Genomic DNA, 18,843 nt, shown 5'->3' on the forward strand with positions numbered 1-18,843 from the left:
ATCACAAGTCTGAACTCAAAACTTTAAGGATAGCAGCCAAATGCTCTACAATTTGACCACAACAACCCTCTTTCAATATATCAAGAGCTAACAAAAAAAAAATTGTGAATGCCTCTCCCTACCCTACCCTATGGAATATTTTTATTAAAACTTAATTTTTAATTATCAAACAAAAATCGCATTTTACAAGTAGGTGTAAAGGGGGAGGGACACAAGTGAGGAATATAATCAACATTTTAGATGTTTGTTAAATTAAAATACATTATTTATACGATCACGGATCATTAAAGCAATTTTATTTTTAAAATAAGAGTTAATAAGGCGAAGGTTTTCCGTTTCAAGTGGCAGCTTTCAACTAAACTGCTGAAACTACGGCCTACTAAACTGCTTTATTACATTTCATAAACACAACAAATGAAAATGGTTTCGAGTGCAAGTTGAAATTAGCCTGGATTGCAGAAATAGATTAGAATTAATATTACTATTTGATGATTTTGACGAAAATCTCTGGCCTATAGATCTAGTATCCCAATTCGTCTCTTGAAAAATATCTAATTCTAAAATAATGTGAGTATTGATGTTCTAGGTTGAATTATGGATTTTTTTTAAATAAAATATTCTATGTTATTTCAAATACACCATTAACTTCCTTACCCCTTAAGAGAACATTTGACACCTCATTTAAATATCTAGCTTACTCGGTTGACGAGAAAATAGAGAATTTGAAAATTAATCAAAAATGGAAAATGAATGACAAATCAGCGTTCTTGGCCCTCGACCGGCATAACATGACGTCGTGGACCTGTGTACACGAGCTTTTAATTCCCGCCATGGTAATTGCGTCAGCTTAGGTAATTTACTCACCGGAAAATAACAAAAAGCAACTCGTTGATAATAAAACTAGATCTAGTTATTTTATTATTTATTAAATTCTACTCCACATGATATTCATACCATTTTATGAAGTAATGAACACCTGCATAAATCAAATGACCATAATAAATATTTTTATTTCAAATTCTAATTTTAAATAATAAATATGCTTAAAATAATATGATAGTAATAGTTATGATAGTTTATAAATACAAATACATTTTACACTCAATTCACATTGTATTGAGTCAACAGCGTGGCAGCTGAGGTTCATACATGGTATTAGTGTATTTTTTTTTACATTACATTTTTTTTTCATCTTGAAAACATGACGTATGTGATTATTTTTTTAAAATAAAATCTCCAAACATCGTCACTCGCGTGATTGCTTGCTTAAGTTTACTATCCTGTGGATGAAAAATCCCACCACGGTCGCGGGGTCACCGTGACCTATAGTACACGTCATAGAATGAACACGCATACACGAGATGGTCGGTGTCTTCACTTCTCTCTCTCTCTCTTCCCCCCCCCCCCCCCCTTCTTCAAGCAAATTGAATAACAGACCTACTTCCCTACTTCTGGTCATTTTTTTTTTAAAGTTCGGTCATTTTTTTTTTAAAGTTCACATATCAGGCATGCTAGACAGCCAGCTGTATAAAAAATATTTAACTAGATCTACGTCTAGCTTTAAAAAATAAATAAATAAACGCTTAAAATGCCCGTAAACAGATTATTTAGCGCCAAAAAAAAGGCAGCTGAACGAGCATTTTTTAAAAATACGCAGCAATGAAAAGGGCTAACGGCCGATCAATTAAGTCTAAAAATCGCCCGTAATTAGGCCTAGCTCTGAAAAAGGCCACTGAACGAGCATCACTGATTATATAAACGAATAGGCCACGCAGCGTTGACGAGGTTAACCACCGGTCACGAATGCAGCAACTGTCGGCCCACAGTGAAGAAAAAATCAATATACTAATAAAATTACTAATACAACAATAATGTCCATAATTTTACTTTTTCCACACATGCTACAATTGAGTTATAATTAAAATACTAGACTTAACTGTTCATTCCGTAAAAAACAAAAACTAGTTGTTTCAGTCTGGCAACTAGCGTAGCAATGACGTCATGATACTAAAAATAGCGGATAGAAATGTCAGCGTGGGTACCTCATTTTGGGATAAGATTTTGGAAACCAGAATCAATAATAATGTAAATATACAAGGTAAATATCTCAATTATATATTAATTTAGAGGAGGTCGGGCCGTTTTCCCCGGAGGTCGGTCGTTTTTAGCGGCGGTTCAGTTTTTACGGAGAGCGCTCCACTAGAAATCCTCTCATTATTTACAACAACAAATCTCTCGATTTTTTCTGGCATTCTAAGGCATATTATCCATTTTATTAGCATTCTGCATTAAAATAATGATGAGAATTTGCGAGATTAACAGTTTTTTCATTTGTCGTGGATAGAACCCCTAAAATAAACGTAAAAACCGTCTAAAAACGACGCGTGACGTTTCAGGGTCAGAGGTCAATCCAGCCATCTAAGCAACGCGCCAGACTATGATATTCAGTATTTATTTCTTTGAAGTGACTACTCGGAAAAAGATTTTTATGCCCCAACGTCTCCACCTAGTCGGCAAAAGATAGTTCTGCGCATGCACAGTGACCTATGGCCAGGGTTAGGGATAGGGTTAGGGCTAGAATTAGGGTTAGGGCTAGGATTAGTAGTTATGGTTAGGGATGGGTTGGGGTTAGGGCTAGGGTTCTGCTGTTGTAAACACATGCATGCGCAGTACCATCGAAAACATCGCCGCTAAGGCAAGTCGTAGTTTATCTCCATTGCGCATGTGCATCTTTTTCCGGCTAGCATCAGCCTTATTTCTTTAAGATCTCATTTTGCTTTTGATGAAAATCTCAAAAAAATTTTGTTTAGAAAAAAAAAACTTAAAAAGTAATCAATAATAGCTAGCACGGAGTAGCACACTAGTAAACTAAGTCAATTTAGCATATATTAACTTTCTGTGCAAAGTCATCTATAATATAAACAAAGAAACCCGGAAGATATGAACCAAACGGCCTATCACCGGCAAATTTTAGGTCTAGGTCCTAGCCTAGGGCAGGAGGAGGCAAACATATTAAATCATTTAAATTAAATTAAATTCAGTTTTATTGAACGCTCTTGATAATAACATTACGATTTTTATTCACGCAAAATTATATAAAAATAAAATACCACTGGGAATAGGCCAATGGGATTTAATATCTTTCAATAACCAAACTAATCATTTATCGTAAAAACTGGGCAATAGGGTAGCCTCTAGGCCTATTTATTAATTATTTATTATTTAAGACTTAGACTAATTTAAGAGAAGGCCGCTATTTGTTATTGTATTAATTACTAAATTAGCCTATGCGTCACCTATAGGTAAGTAGTTCACATTGCTATTCTTTAAATTCGACCTCATCCCGAGATCATATATGTTTATTTATTGTCATTTATCTTAACATAAACTTTATTTATCAACACAACTTAACTTGAAAATAAATTATTACGTTTTTACCGAAACATAGTTATACAAGATCGATTAAGACATAAGAAGTGCTTTTCAGACGTGCTTGTACCTCCCATATTGTTTTGAGGGTTTGATAATTATTATATGGCGCCTTACCCGCTCAAATGTTTGTGACAATTTTGTAAAAAGTGTTTGATAAAAACAAACTGGAAATACATTTCTTAAGCATAAAAATCAGAATTTAGTTTAATTTTTGTAACTTGCTTTATTACCTTCTTGAACCAAAAAATGTTTTTTCTGCACACGTAAATAGTACTACTTATATAACTTAACATCTGCTAGGAAAGAAAAGTCGGTATTGTTCTCTCTATTTTGTGCAAAAGATTTCCCTTTGAACATGTAAAGTATAAAGACTTCCTTGATTACTGTGGATCGTCGAGGGCTATAAAATTGCTCTTATTTAGAGTTAAGTACATTATGGATAAAGAATTCATGAAAATTTCGGAAGTCTGATAAAAGCACACTGGATTTTGCAAGATGCCAGGAAAGTTCATTGGTGGTGGATAATCGAACTGCCTACTATTCAGCTGTGAATAACCATAAAAATTCACATAGTTCACTATGGTTCATCTGTTTATATAAAGTAACTTTATGTTAATGATTAAGAGAATTGAAAAATTATTTGTATTATAGACTATGATACTAACCTTAACACTAACTTTTTTCGTTAAGGTTTCTTCATTTTTGCTATAATAATAATAATATAGATCTGTAGATCTCTACATTAACAGAATCAAATTAAGGTGGGTACTGTGTCAAGCGAGCCGACCTCTGCACATCAGGCATTTATTTTTTATTTTCCAACAGTTTACCAACTGCTTTTATCAGAAGGGCCATTTTGGATAAATTTGCCTTTCAAATAAGCTTTAAATTGAAAATGTTTTATTGTCTACAATAGTTCAGACTAAGGTGTGCCTTGCTGGTTGTCCCTTATAGTTTTGAAAGGGTGGGACTATTTAGTGGGAGGTGAGGGGGGGGGGGGTTCATTATTGATATGGCATGAGGTGAGAGAAAAATGTGTTGCCAGAAAAAAAAAGGCTACCTGATTACATTAGATACTGTAAACTTCTGATAAGTAGATCTGTTGTGTACTAAGGGAAGTAACTGGTGTGATGATTGTAAAGCAATATGTTGCCATAAAACTAATAGTAAAATAGGTACTGTAAACTTCCTGTTTTAAGTATCGTATTGATATGTTCCTTTTATTTATCTTAAAAATGTGGTACTTGTGCACTAGTGGGTCATGTCAATGCCCTGTTGTCTTAAATAGTGTAATGACTAGGCATTTATTGCTGCTAACTTGTAGTAAAATAATTTGGTGAGATAAAGGTAAGGGCTGTGCACAGGGTGTAGGACATTGCATGAGTGTAAAGATATGTGTGTGTAAAAACTGTGTCCCAGGATCAGCACATGTCCACTAGAATACACTGTTCCCACTTCAGTGCTGATATAGCAGCAGCCAGTGCTAGAGCCCTTATCTGTTGATGTGTAAGTGATGTTTGCAAGTTCTTGGCATAGCAATACTTAATAGTCATGTTATCTATTTAAACTAACAGATGTTTTCAAAACCTGATATTATACTAATATGTGTTTTGAAGGTTCTATTTAAGTCAGGTTGCTTTATAACTGGATTCTGTGCATACACATTTTAAAATGTTCCTATATTTCTTTTCATGTTTATTTTAGCATGGTTTGGTATGACGGAACAACTGAGCTTTGTTTTGTCTAGTTTATTATTGACTTACACAGAGACTGTATTTACTGAGGCATTTTTTGCAAGACTTAAACCAATGTACCCCTGTTGACATAACAGTTCAAGGGGCCCGCTAATAAGGATTATCCACTAACATGTTCAAGCTTAGTCTTTTTTGCTCAATTTTGGCTCTGTATATTGGTTTTAAATTTTTTTTAAATTTCTGACAGAATAAATATCTAAATCCCACAGCACACAACCGCTCTACATACAACCCCTCTACATATTTTACATACATATTTTTCCTTTTATTGTCTCCAGTACCTTGATATTGGATCTTGATCATACTGATACAAGGGACATAACCTTAGAAGACACATGGCACACAAGAGTTATGCAAAAAGCATTGACTTGCCCACAGAGCAGGTCTTTCATAACATAAGAAATGCCAAAAGGTTTGCTATTGACATAGGTAAGTTCAAGGTTGGGTTTTATTTCTCATTCAATCTCAGATCTGGCAAACATTTTATTACATTAGTGTAGGCTCTATACAGGCTCTATACTGACCAAACTTTGAAACATTTTTTTACATTAGTGTATACAGACTGAACTTTGGTCCAGTTCTGTTAAAAGACCAGAAAAAAAAATACTCAAATTAAAAAAAAAACAGGTTTTTTTCCAAGGTGTAAAACAGATTTAAAATTTTAAAAATAGAAAAAAGAAAAACATTAATATCATTGTATAGCACCTAAATAACTACCAAAAACTAAATCTTATATGCTTTATATTCATTTTTTTTTTATTGGATACTTAAGGAGGATCTTTAGCCAAAGTTGCATACAGTTCCTTGGTAAAGAAAAAATCAACCATGGTCTTTGATGAGCCTGATTCAGTGAGTAATTCAATACAAATGTGTATGCCCTTGATGTAAGAGTACGTTCCCTTTATTCATTGATCCTGCAAGCTTGTATTTGCTTCTATTGATCATTGAATTGATAGCTGGCCTGCTTGATGAGTTTTTAGTTTTTTTACTGGTCTATTTTTAGTTACGAAAGCTGCTTTTTCCTGAACACAATATAAGCATCAGATGTACTAGAACTTATCACAGTGTTTTAAAACACATTGTGTCTGTATCTAATTTTTATTTATTTTACAGAATTTAGTTTTTGTGACTGATAATGATCGTAACTTTGGTAATTTTTCTGATGATTTGTCTGATGATGTGTGATGATTTGTTTGATGATTTGTCTGATGCTGTGTGATGATTCTATTTTAGTTTGGCTCCAACAAAGGCTCAATCTACAACGTCTCTGAAACAGACCAGGAAAACATTCGGCTCCACTTTGTGAAGTTTGAAACTAAGTACATCGAGACCTGCCTGGATTTCATCCAAGCTAATCTCATCCAATCAAAAGAGTTCATGATGGACAAAGTGATCAAAGTGACAGGGGGAGGAGCCTACAAGTACACAGAGCTTATTAACAGTAAACTTGGAGTGCAGTAAGTCAAGTGTGTAGTTGTTCCATACTTTTCTAAAGTCAAATGTGTAGCTATTCAATACTTTTCTAAAGTCAAATCTGTAGTTATTCCATACTTTTCTAAAGTGAAATGTGTAGTTATTCCATACTTTTCTAAAGTGAAATGTGTAGTTATTCCATACTTTTCTAAAGTGAAATGTGTAGTTATTCCATACTTTTCTAAAGTGAAATGTGTAGTTATTCCATACTTTTCTAAAATCAAATATTTAGTTATTCCATACTTTTCTAAAGTCAAATGTGTAACTATTTCACACAATTTAAACCGTAAATTTACTTCATCAGGTTCACTTTTTTAAGTTATGAAAGTTTTCTTTGATTAAGCTAACAAACCTAACACAATACCTGAATTTCTCCACAAACCAAACACAATCTCCAATGCCTGAATGTCAAACCAAACACAATCCCCAATGACAGAATGTCAAACCAAACACAATCCCCAATGCCTGAATGTCTCCACAAACCAAACACAATCCCCAATGACAGAATGTCAAACCAAACACAATCCCCAATGACAGAATGTCAAACCAAACACAATCCCCAATGACAGAATGTCAAACCAAACACAATCCCCAATGACAGAATGTCAAACCAAACACAATCCCCAATGCCTGAATGTCTCCACAAGCCAAACACAATCCCCAATACCAGAATGTCAAACCAAACACAATCCCCAATGACAGAATGTCAAACCAAACACAATCCCCAATGCCTGAATGTCTCCATAAACCAAACACAATCCCCAATGACAGAATGTCAAACCAAACACAATCCCCAATACCTGAATGTCAAACCAAACACAATCCCCAATGACAGAATGTCAAACCAAACACAATCCCCAATACCTGAATGTCAAACCAAACACAATCCCCAATGACAGAATGTCAAACCAAACACAATCCCCAATGACAGAATGTCAAACCAAACACAATCCCCAATGCCTGAATGTCTCCACAAACCAAACACAATCCCCAATGCCTGAATGTCTGAATGTCAAACCAAACACAATCCCCAATGCCTGAATGTCTGAATGTCAAACCAAACACAATCCCCAATGACAGAATGTCAAACCAAACACAATCCCCAACGCCTGAATGTCTCCACAAACCAAACACAATCCCCAATGCCTGAATGTCAAACCAAACACAATCCCCAATGCCTGAATGTCTGAATGTCAAACCAAACACAATCCCCAATGACAGAATGTCAAACCAAACACAATCTCCAATACCTGAATGTCAAACCAAACACAATCCCCAATACCTGAATGTCTCCACAAACCAAACACAATCCCCAATGCCTGAATGTCAAACCAAACACAATCCCCAATGACAGAATGTCAAACCAAACACAATCCCCAATACCTGAATGTCAAACCAAACACAATCCCCAATACCTGAATGTCTCCACAAACCAAACACAATCCCCAATGCCTGAATGTCAAACCAAACACAATCCCCAATACCTGAATGTCTCCACAAACCAAACACAATCCCCAATGCCTGAATGTCAAACCAAACACAATCCCCAATGCCTGAATGTCAAACCAAACACAATCCCCAATACCTGAATGTCTCCACAAACCAAACACAATCCCCAATACCTGAATGTTCTCAGAGTTGACAAAGAGGATGAGATGGAGTGTCTAATCAAAGGCTGCAACTTCCTGCTGAAGAACATCGCAGATGAATCTTTTTGCTACATGCGCCACGGTAACCCTGAGTACAAGTTTCAAGGTGTTGATTCTGACATTTTTCCTTACCTGTTGGTCAACATTGGCTCAGGTGTCAGTCTTTGTAAGGTCAGTGAAACTTTTTTTGTCTGTAAAAAATGTCAGTTCTTTTTTTTTGTGTTAAAATTGATAGTTCTTGTTTCGTGTTAAAATTGATAGTTCTTGCTTTGTTTTAAAATTGATAGTTCTTGGTTTGTGTACAAATTGATAGTTCTTGGTTTGTGTACAAATTGATAGTTCTTGGTTTGTGTTAAAATTGATAGTTCTTGGTTTGTGTTAAAATTGATAGTTTTTGGTTTGTGTTAAAATTGATAGTTCTTGGTTTGTGTTAAAATTGATAGTTCTTGGTTTGTGTTAAAATTGATAGTTCTTGGTTTGTGTTAAAATTGATAGTTCTTGGTTTGTGTTAAAATTGATAGTTCTTGGTTTGTGTTAAAATTGATAGTTCTTGGTTTGTGTTAAAATTGATAGTTCTTGGTTTGTGTTAAAATTGATAGTTCTTGGTTTGTTTACAAATGTAAAATCATACAGCCAAGTGATAAGAAAAAGTATTCTAATTTTAGGAGTAAAAAAGATTAATATTCAAACTATATGTTTTGTTAAAACTGCTGATTAATATTCTAACTATAATTTTTGTAGACACTGTTGATTAATATTCTAAGTATACATTTTGTTAAAACTGTTGATTAACATTCTAACAATAATTTTTGCAAAACTGTTGATTAATATTCTAACAATAATTTTTGCAAAACTGTTGATTAATATTCTAATGAAACGGTTGTTTATGTGTCTGTCTTGTTCTCAGGTGGAGTCTGAGAGTAAGTTTGAAAGAATTGGTGGAACTTCAACGGGTGGCGGAACTTTCTGGGGCCTAGGGTCACTTCTCACAGCTGCTAAGGTAAAAATTCAATTTTACAAAATTATAACAAATTTAAAAAAAAATTAGACTCTAATTTCCAATGCATAGCTTCATTTTGTGAAAAAGATTTTAAATAGGGCAAGTTAACCAAGTTGTATTCAATACTTTTAAAAAATACTTTTTTTCTGTTTTAAATAATTTTTTAAAGTTTGGTTTGTTTCATTTTGCAAGATTATTTATTGGTTGAAACCATTTGTCATGTAGGAGTTTGATGAACTGCTGGAGCTGGCTGAGAAAGGTGACCACAAGTCGCTGGACATGCTAGTGAAGGACATTTATGGAGGGGACTATTCTGCCATTGGACTGAGCGGTGAGGTCATTGCAAGTAGCTTTGGTAAAGCTGCCAGATGTGCACGGGACACTCAACAAAGTGGTGAGGTTTTCCTTGTTACGTTTAATGTTTGTTACAAATCAGTTTTGTGTGTAGTTTTCCCGCTTTGTTGCTTTGCTACCAAAGAATTATTTTGCTTAAAATAAAAATGCCATTCTCAGTAGAAGACACCAAAATTGCTGGAATGTTGGAATAGTTTAAAAAACAAAATATTTTCCACATAAAAGATAATAATTGTTTTTATTTTACCCAGTGCCAACGTTCAGGAAAGAGGATGTGGCCAGGAGCCTGTTGCTGTGTATCAGCAATGACATTGGCCAGATTGCTTATCTACAGGCCAAATTGCATGGCGTGAAAAAAATTTACTTTGGTGGATTTTTTATACGAGGGCATCCTTTTACCATGCACACAATCACATTTGCCATAAATTTCTGGTCAAAGGTAAATATTAAATTGTCAAAGTTAAAATAATTTTTTTCATTATAATTTTTTATTAAAAGTTTTTTTAAAATAGATGTTTTTAAAAGTTCCCAACTTTTGAATGATACGTTAACATATGTGTGTACTTCTAAGGGTGAGATTCAAGCCTTGTTTCTCAGACATGAGGGATATCTGGGTGCTATTGGTGCATTCTTGAAGGGCATGGAAGAGGAAGGTAGATATGTATAGGCAATCACACAACAGACTAATTAAAATTTAGTTCCATTTTGTTTAGTGTTATGCATGTAATACATAATGACTGTTCTACATTATTATTTGTTTGATAAGTCTCCCTTAGCTTATTGCCTAAACTTATTAGAATGTGAACTAACATTTGACCATAAGATGAACAGACACATTATTTTTATAAATTATTGAAAATGTTCTACATTTTAGATGCAGAGCGCTATTCCTGGGGGGAGAATCTAGCAGGGAGCTCTGGTCTTGCAAGCCCAAAACAAATCAACCCTCGTGTTATTGAAGAAATGGCAAACAGTGTAAGAAATCCTTTACAAACCATTTCTTTATAAACTTTTAACAATTATAAACCCAGGAATTTTGGAATTTTTAAATTATGGTTTGGATAATAGTTCTCATAGTAATCAGCACTAGATGGTCAGGTTTAGCTAACTAATTGTACAAGTTCCATGGTATTGATGTAAAGTTTACAAGATATATGGTCCTAATCCCCATTTTGTATCATAATTACCATTTTACAACTATATACTAAATCAGACGATAACTATTATGATTATGGGTTGTATGTCACATTTGTTGAGAACCTCTAATCGAAAAAATTTATTCCCCCCTCCCACCATCATGTTTGAGACCAACTTTAACATGTGGGCTTATGTCACAGCTTTTGAGAACCTCTAACCTAAAACTTTATTCTCCTACCCCCCCCCCAGTTTACCATGCTAGAGATCAACAGACTGGACAGAGCCCTGCTCCCCTGTCCCCTGCTGCTGGACGTCATCGGCTACTTCCCCGACACAGTGGACCTCACCCAGGACAAGGACGCACGGGACTACTGGCTCAAATGTTTTGCTGACAGTGCAACAAAAGTAAACAGTAATAACATTCACATTTTGTTGGGTTGTTGTAACATTCACATTTTGTTGGGTTGTTATAACATTTGCATTTTGTAGGATTGTTTCTAGAATTGTTTTTAAAAACAACACCAGCTTGAGTGTAGATCTATACTTTAACCAAAAAATCAGCAAGATACTGTTGGGAATTTTTTTGACTAAAAAATATTTATAAATTTGTACTTAAAGTTATATTTTATTTCTTGCTCCACTTGAAACTGCTTCAAAATAAATGTCATTTTTCACACTATTTCCACAGTAGTAATTTTTTATACTGAGAAACAAAAAAACACAATTTATTTACTGAATTGGTCAAAGTTGACACCTACTAAATGAAAATGGATTTTTAATTAAACACACTTTGAATGACCTCCTTAAAACTTGAGATCTCATTTAGCCATAGTTGTCCACCCACTGAATTAAATAAATTATTTATTAAGCAAATTTTTGTATTGCCTCCATAGACTCGAGACCTTGCCATCAAAAGCCAGGCTCATGAGCCAGATGCCACAGAAAGAGCTGACAAGTTTCTCATGAAGTATTTGGAGAGGTTGAAGTCCTTTGAGCAAAATCCTTGGTGAGCCATGATTCTTGTCTTGGGTGAAATGTCTTGGGTAAAATGTGTTGAATTAAATCCATGATGAGCCTTGATTCTTGTCTTAGGTGATATGTATTGAGTAATCTGTGAACAAAATCCTTGATGAGCCTTGATTCTTGTCTTAGGTGATATGTATTGAGTAATCTGTGAACAAAATCCATGATGAGCCTTGATTCTTGTGTTGGGTGAAATGTATTGAGTAATATCTGTTATGTGATACATATTGTGTCATCTGTATTGTACGATAGCCATTGTGTATTTTGTTCAGCTTGATACCCATTATGTAATTTGTCATTTGTGTAATTTATATTGTCTAATTCATTGTTTAACAACAAATTACTATTAAGGCTATTCAATTATGAGAATTCAGTAAATCAAAAACTGATACTACAGGTTATGTTATGTTGTTTATTTGTTGTATCCGTCATAATTTTACTTCTTGCATGAAATATTTTCTCACTCTCTGCCATCTTTGATATACTTTGTCTGCTAGTTTGTGTGGTTTAAATTTAAAATGTTTTGTCTTTGACCTTTGGCTTCCCATGTAATGGAATGTTCTGTGTCTCCCATGTAATAGAAAGTTCTGTGTCTCCACAGTGCTTATGGCTCTCTCACAGTGCGCAGCCTCCTGGATACCAGCACACACTTCTTGGAGGAGTTTTCTTTCACTGATATCTTCTCACAGGTAACAGCTACAACTTTGAGAGTAGTTTAAGCCTGGTCAAGACCCTATAACTACAATACGTTTTAAACATTTATTGTCAACCTTAATTAAACAAATGGGACTGGGTGGCTGAGTGGTAGAGCGCTGGACTTGCAATAGTGAAGTCTCAAACTCAGTTCCTAGAATTGAGTCATTATGAGTTCTCAGTGCACTCAGCTCTAATCAGTACCTAACTCAAAGTTAGGGAAAGTAAAGATGACTTTCAAAGTAAAAACTGACCACTGTATCCCTATGTACACCAAGACCACAAAAAGTTATTGACTTCATCTGCTGTATTGACCATTAGGTCTGAAACAAAAACTTCTTACTTTGTTTAACCAAAGAAGTTAATGAAAACTGTAAATGTCTAACCTGAGGCATGTTGATTCAAACTAAAACTATCTCAAGCCAACACTATCAGGAAAAGACTTAACCCTAATCGTCTCATTTAGTGTCATAAAATTCTCATGAGCTACAGTAAAGATGTTACTAAATTTTCTAACTTAATCTTCAGTTGCTATTTTTTACTGTAAAATTAATTCACGTTCATTTGTTGTTCCTTTATTGTAAAATTTGTTCGTCATATTCGTTTTTTTTTTACAGTTTACAGTAAACTTCATTTGTCAAATTCAGTTGTTTCTTTAACATAAAATAAATTCTTCATCTTTGTTGTTTCTTTACTGTAAAATGTATTCTTTCTATATAAACTGTTGCCAGCAAAAGCAAGTTGAGAATGAACAAGCCCTACGTCTGCTGGCATCCAGGCTGAAGACACTGGATGACCTACCACCTCAAGAGAGACAACTCCAGCTAGTCTTAGGGATGCTAGCTGGTAATGTCTTTGACTGGGGTGCCAAAGAAATCAGGACAATTCTGGAAACCAGGCAGTTCAGCCTAGAGGATGCCCAAGAAAAACTCCAAAGTAAATTTTTACAATTTTACATTTTGTTTTTTAAATATTTTTTTAAATTAGTGTTTAAAAGATAAAAATAGACAATATAATTCAACATTATGATTGTGTCAAAATATTTAGTTTAAAAGTCTTTGATGATGCAGTACTTAAAAAAAAAAAACAACAAACTTTTCATTTATTCTTGAAATACATTGGTCAGATTTATGGTTTGTTTTAATGCATTTATTATTTTTTGCTTAGCTAGATTTGTGTTATTTTTCTGAAAGGTTAGTAAAACAATGATGAGAACCACCAGTCTACTTTTTACCCCTTTACAACTGTTACAACTAGTATAAGATGTTTAATCCAGCCATTGTTCTAGTAAATAATAATCAGTTAGTTTGTATGACCCCACCTGATCAGTTTGTTTACATTGTATGACCCCACCTGACCTGTTTGTTTACATTGTATGACCCCACCTGACCCATTTGTTTACATTGTATGACCCCACCTGACCCGTTTGTTTACATTGCATGACCCCGACCTGACCAGTTTGTTTACATTGTATGACCCCACCTGACCCATTTGTTTACATTGTATGACCCCACCTGACCCGTTTGTTTACATTGCATGACCCCAACCTGACCAGTTTGTTTACATTGTATGACCCCACCTGACCCATTTGTTTACATTGTATGACCCCACCTGACCAGTTTGTTTACATTGTATGACCCCACCTGACCCATTTGTTTACATTGTTTGACCCCACCTGACCCATTTGTTTACATTGTTTGACCCCACCTGACCCATTTGTTTACATTGTATGACCCCACCTGACCCATTTGTTTATATTGTATGACCCCACCTGACCTGTTTGTTTACATTGTATGACCCCACCTGACCCGTTTGTTTACATTGTATGACCCCACCTGACCCATTTGTTTACATTGTATGACCCCCACCTGACCCATTTGTTTACATTGCATGACCCCCACCTGACCTGTTTGTTTACATTGTATGACCCCACCTGACCCATTTGTTTACATTGTATGACCCCACCTGACCCGTTTGTTTACATTGTATGACCCCACCTGACCCATTTGTTTACATTGTATGACCCCCACCTGACCAGTTTGTTTACATTGTATGACCCCACCTGATCAGTTTGTTTACATTGCATGACCCCCACCTGACCAGTTTGTTTACATTGTATGACCCCACCTGACCCATTTGTTTACATTGTATGACCCCCACCTGACCCATTTGTTTACATTGTATGACCCCACCTGACCCGTTTGTTTACATTGCATGACCCCGACCTGACCAGTTTGTTTACATTGTATGACCCCACCTGACCCATTTGTTTACATTGTATGACCCCACCTGACCCGTTTGTTTACATTGCATGACCCCGACCTGACCAGTTTGTTTACATTGTATGACCCCACCTGACCCATTTGTTTACATTGTATGACCCCACCTGACCAGTTTGTTTACATTGTATGACCCCACCTGACCCATTTGTTTACATTGTTTGACCCCACCTGACCCATTTGTTTACATTGTTTGACCCCACCTGACCCATTTGTTTACATTGTTTGACCCCATCTGACCCATTTGTTTACATTGTATGACCCCACCTGACCCATTTGTTTACATTGTATGACCCCACCTGACCCATTTGTTTACATTGTATGACCCCACCTGACCCATTTGTTTACATTGTTTGACCCCACCTGACCCATTTGTTTACATTGTTTGACCCCATCTGACCCATTTGTTTACATTGTATGACCCCACCTGACCCATTTGTTTACATTGTATGACCCCACCTGACCCATTTGTTTACATTGTATGACCCCACCTGACCCATTTGTTTATATTGTATGACCCCACCTGACCTGTTTGTTTACTTTGTATGACCCCACCTGACCCGTTTGTTTACATTGTATGACCCCACCTGACCCATTTGTTTACATTGTATGACCCCCACCTGACCCATTTGTTTACATTGCATGACCCCCACCTGACCTGTTTGTTTACATTGTATGACCCCACCTGACCCATTTGTTTACATTGTATGACCCCACCTGACCCGTTTGTTTACATTGTATGACCCCACCTGACCCATTTGTTTACATTGTATGACCCCCACCTGACTAGTTTGTTTACATTGTATGACCCCACCTGACCCATTTGTTTACATTGTATGACCCCCACCTGACCCATTTGTTTACATTGCATGACCCCCACCTGACCAGTTTGTTTACATTGTATGACCCCACCTGATCAGTTTGTTTACATTGTATGACCCCCACGTGATGAGTTTGTTTACACTGTATGACCCCACCTGATCAGTTTGTTTACATTGTATGACCCTACCTGACCAGTTTGTTTACATTGTATGACCCCATCTGATCAGAGAGGCCGTGGCTGTTTGATGACTTTGATGCCTGGTTAAGCCGCATGAGCCAGCCCAAACCCTACAAGTGTGCTGTGATATTCTGTGACAACTCTGGCGTCGATATCATCCTGGGTATCTTCCCCTTTGCCAGGCACCTTCTCTCTATAGGCACCAATGTGAGTCACATTTACTTGTTTTTTTATTATCAGTAGTAATGTGTGTTAGAAAGGGGGGGGGGGAAAGACCTTCAATGTAAGAAGTGGCACTTAGGTTAAATATTGTCTGACATCAGTTGATGGAAGACACATGTGAGTTGGGAGGGAATTTTTTTTTTTTTTGTTTTTCTGTATATTACGAGGTATATAATTTTTTACGGTATACAAAACAGCATAATTTGTTAAAAAGATTGTAAAAATGGATAAAAAAGCATATATCAAGTTTCACAAGATGATCAGCATCAGTTACAAATACAATAATAGAATTGTAAAGTTTTGGCTTTTCATTGAATAAATTATTCATATGCAATTGTTATGCTGAGATTTTTTTATGATTTTGACAACTGCTCTGATTTAGTGTTGTGATTGATTTGTGAATGTTTATACGTGTATGGAGGTGTGATTTTGTGATAAGCTATTGAACAGTTTGTATGTACACGCAGGTGATTCTATGTGCCAACTCACACCCCAGCCTGAATGATGTAGTGTACGGAGAGCTGCTGTGGATTGTGAAGAAAGCCAGTGAAGTGTGTCCAATCCTCAGTGATGCCATGAGGGAGGACAGGTTCAAAATCATGGAGTCAGGACAAGCTTCCCCTTGTCTGGATCTCAGGTACTTCAGTCTGACAACAGGTGTTGGGTTGTCAACTACCCCACCACAAACAGGTGTTGGGTTGTCAACTACCCCACCCCAAACAGGTGTTGGGTTGTCAACTACCCCACCCCAAACAGGTGTTGGGTTGTCAACCACCCCACCCCAAACAGGTGTTGGATTGTCAACTACCCCACCCCAAACAGGTGTTGGGTTGTCAACTACCCCACCCCAAACAGGTGTTGGGTTGTCAACTACCCCACCCCAAACAGGTGTTGGGTTGTCAACTACCCTAAACAGGTGTGTTGTCAACTACACCACCCCAAACAGGTGTTGGGTTGTCAACTACCCTAAACAGGTGTGTTGTCAACTACACCACCCCAAACAGGTGTTGGGTTGTCAACTACCCCACCCCAAACAGGTGTTGTGTTGTCAACTACCCTAAACAGGTGTTGTCAACTACCCCACTCCAAACAGGTGTTGGGTTGTCAACTACCCCTCCTCAAACAGATGTGTTGTCAACTACCATAAACAGGTGTTGTCAACTACCCCACCCCAAACAGGTGTTGATAACTACCCCACCCCCAAACAGGTGTTGATAACCACCCCAGCCCTAACATGTGTTGCCAACCATCCTACCTGCAACAGGTTTTGGCCTCAGCCACCCTAACCAAAAAGGTGTTGCTCTCATGTATAATGTTTTATGTGTTGTAGAATACATTTGGACAGCTTGCTCTATAAACTTTAATGAAACAACTTTCTTTCTCCAGACTTATAGATGAAAACTTTAATGAAACAACTTTCTTTCTTCAGACTTATAGATGAAAACTTTAATGAAACAACTTTCTTTCTCCAGACTTATAGATGAAAACTTTAATGAAACAACTTTCTTTCTCCAGACTTATAGATGAAAACTTTAATGAAACAACTTTCTTTCTCCAGACTTATAGATGAAAACTTTAATGAAACAACTTTCTTTCTCCAGACTTATAGATGAAAACTTTAATGAAACAACTTTCTTTCTCCAGACTTATAGATGAAAACTTGGTAGCAACAATCAAAGAACAAGAGGCCGATCTCATTGTTATAGAGGGCATGGGCCGGGCAGTTCACACTAACTTTGATGCCACATTTGCCTGCGATGCCCTCAAGGTGGCCGTCATAAAAAACAAGTGGTTGGCCAACCGTTTTGGTGGGGACATGTTTAGCGTCATGTTCAAGTTTGAGAAGGGGAGGAAAGTCTCGTCTGGTACAGGTTTAAACACATGCACTGCACGGAGGTAGCGATGGAAGAATTCTAGAACATTCTAGCCTCAGGAAGTAATAAATCAGTTACTTAAAAAAAAAATGAATTCATATTAAACTTAAACAGAACGTACAGGCTATTCCAACAGTCCTGATTTTGACCATGTCATTGCTGTTGCGCCACTCTGCATGTTGTTACTGCATCAAACCCAGTCATTAAGCTGTCCTGGCATTCCATGTTCTAGTTGTGGTGAAATATTTCTTGTGTTGGTTGAATTTTTCTGTAATCTCTATGTTACAGTACTGTTAAGGGAAGAAAGATTGAACTATAACCCCCACTGATTGTGTAGTGTATGTTTCCAGTGCAGCTTGTGGTGTGTGTTGATGGTCTGATGGCAGTCTGGTGGTTTAATGGTCAAATATATTTTTTTTTTATTAAAATGTAATTGGACTTTTGTATTTTTAATCTCTAGAGGAAAAAATAAAACAAAAATTTGATTCTTTTTTATGTTAAGTTAAGAGAAATTCATTCCCATCAGTCAACATTTGATTTGATGTTAATTTTTACCCAACAAGACATAATGAGTCATCAATGTTTGTTTTAATCAGTGTAGAAAACATCCAGCTAGAGACACCCAGCACGGTAGGCGCCCCCCCCCCCCCCCCCCTGCCCCATCCTCTTCTACACTGAATCTTATCCTTACTTTCCATGCAGTAATATAGTTTGATGCCGAGCTTTTGTAAACTTTGTTTCAAATACATTATTATCAAACAGTAAATTTTGTATGCAGTTTTTTGTTTAAAAAAAAAGTAAAATGTACATTTATGCACTTAAGCATGTGATTATGTTGTTGATAAATATACCAATATTTTATTTTCAAAAAGTTCAACTCAACCAAAATTATCCAAACTAGTCAAGATAACATCAAAATAACACTGCTTATCAAGTGTGCTGAGACAGGAAAG

At 36.2% G+C, this 18,843-nt stretch overlaps 1 protein-coding gene across 3 annotated transcripts; it reads left to right on the forward strand.

The window, feature by feature from the left end:
* Positions 1 to 403: 403 nt before the first annotated feature.
* Positions 404 to 18,532, forward strand: LOC131952315 (4'-phosphopantetheine phosphatase). 3 transcript variants are annotated; one of them, XM_059314924.1, is made up of 17 exons: positions 404 to 567; positions 5,465 to 5,615; positions 5,959 to 6,035; positions 6,420 to 6,643; positions 8,296 to 8,479; positions 9,216 to 9,308; positions 9,534 to 9,702; positions 9,914 to 10,101; positions 10,234 to 10,315; positions 10,537 to 10,637; positions 11,049 to 11,204; positions 11,693 to 11,805; positions 12,424 to 12,511; positions 13,247 to 13,451; positions 15,844 to 16,001; positions 16,484 to 16,653; positions 17,661 to 18,532. In XM_059314924.1, the coding sequence occupies exons 2-17, from the start codon at positions 5,522 to 5,524 to the stop codon at positions 17,914 to 17,916; spliced, it is 2,358 nt and encodes a 785-aa protein (XP_059170907.1). In that variant the 5' UTR covers positions 404 to 567; positions 5,465 to 5,521; the 3' UTR covers positions 17,917 to 18,532. The 3 variants fall into 3 exon arrangements, with proteins under 3 accessions (XP_059170907.1, XP_059170908.1, XP_059170909.1); XM_059314925.1 differs by lacking the exon at positions 404 to 567 and adding an exon at positions 4,827 to 4,938; XM_059314926.1 differs by lacking the exons at positions 404 to 567; positions 5,465 to 5,615; positions 5,959 to 6,035 and having other exon boundaries at positions 6,528 to 6,652.
* The last annotated feature ends 311 nt before the right edge of the window (positions 18,533 to 18,843 follow it).

Source organism: Physella acuta, unplaced genomic scaffold (genome assembly GCF_028476545.2).
Source record: "Physella acuta isolate Inbredline_101_S28 unplaced genomic scaffold, ASM2847654v3 ptg000865l, whole genome shotgun sequence".
NCBI lineage: Eukaryota > Metazoa > Mollusca > Gastropoda > Physidae > Physella > Physella acuta.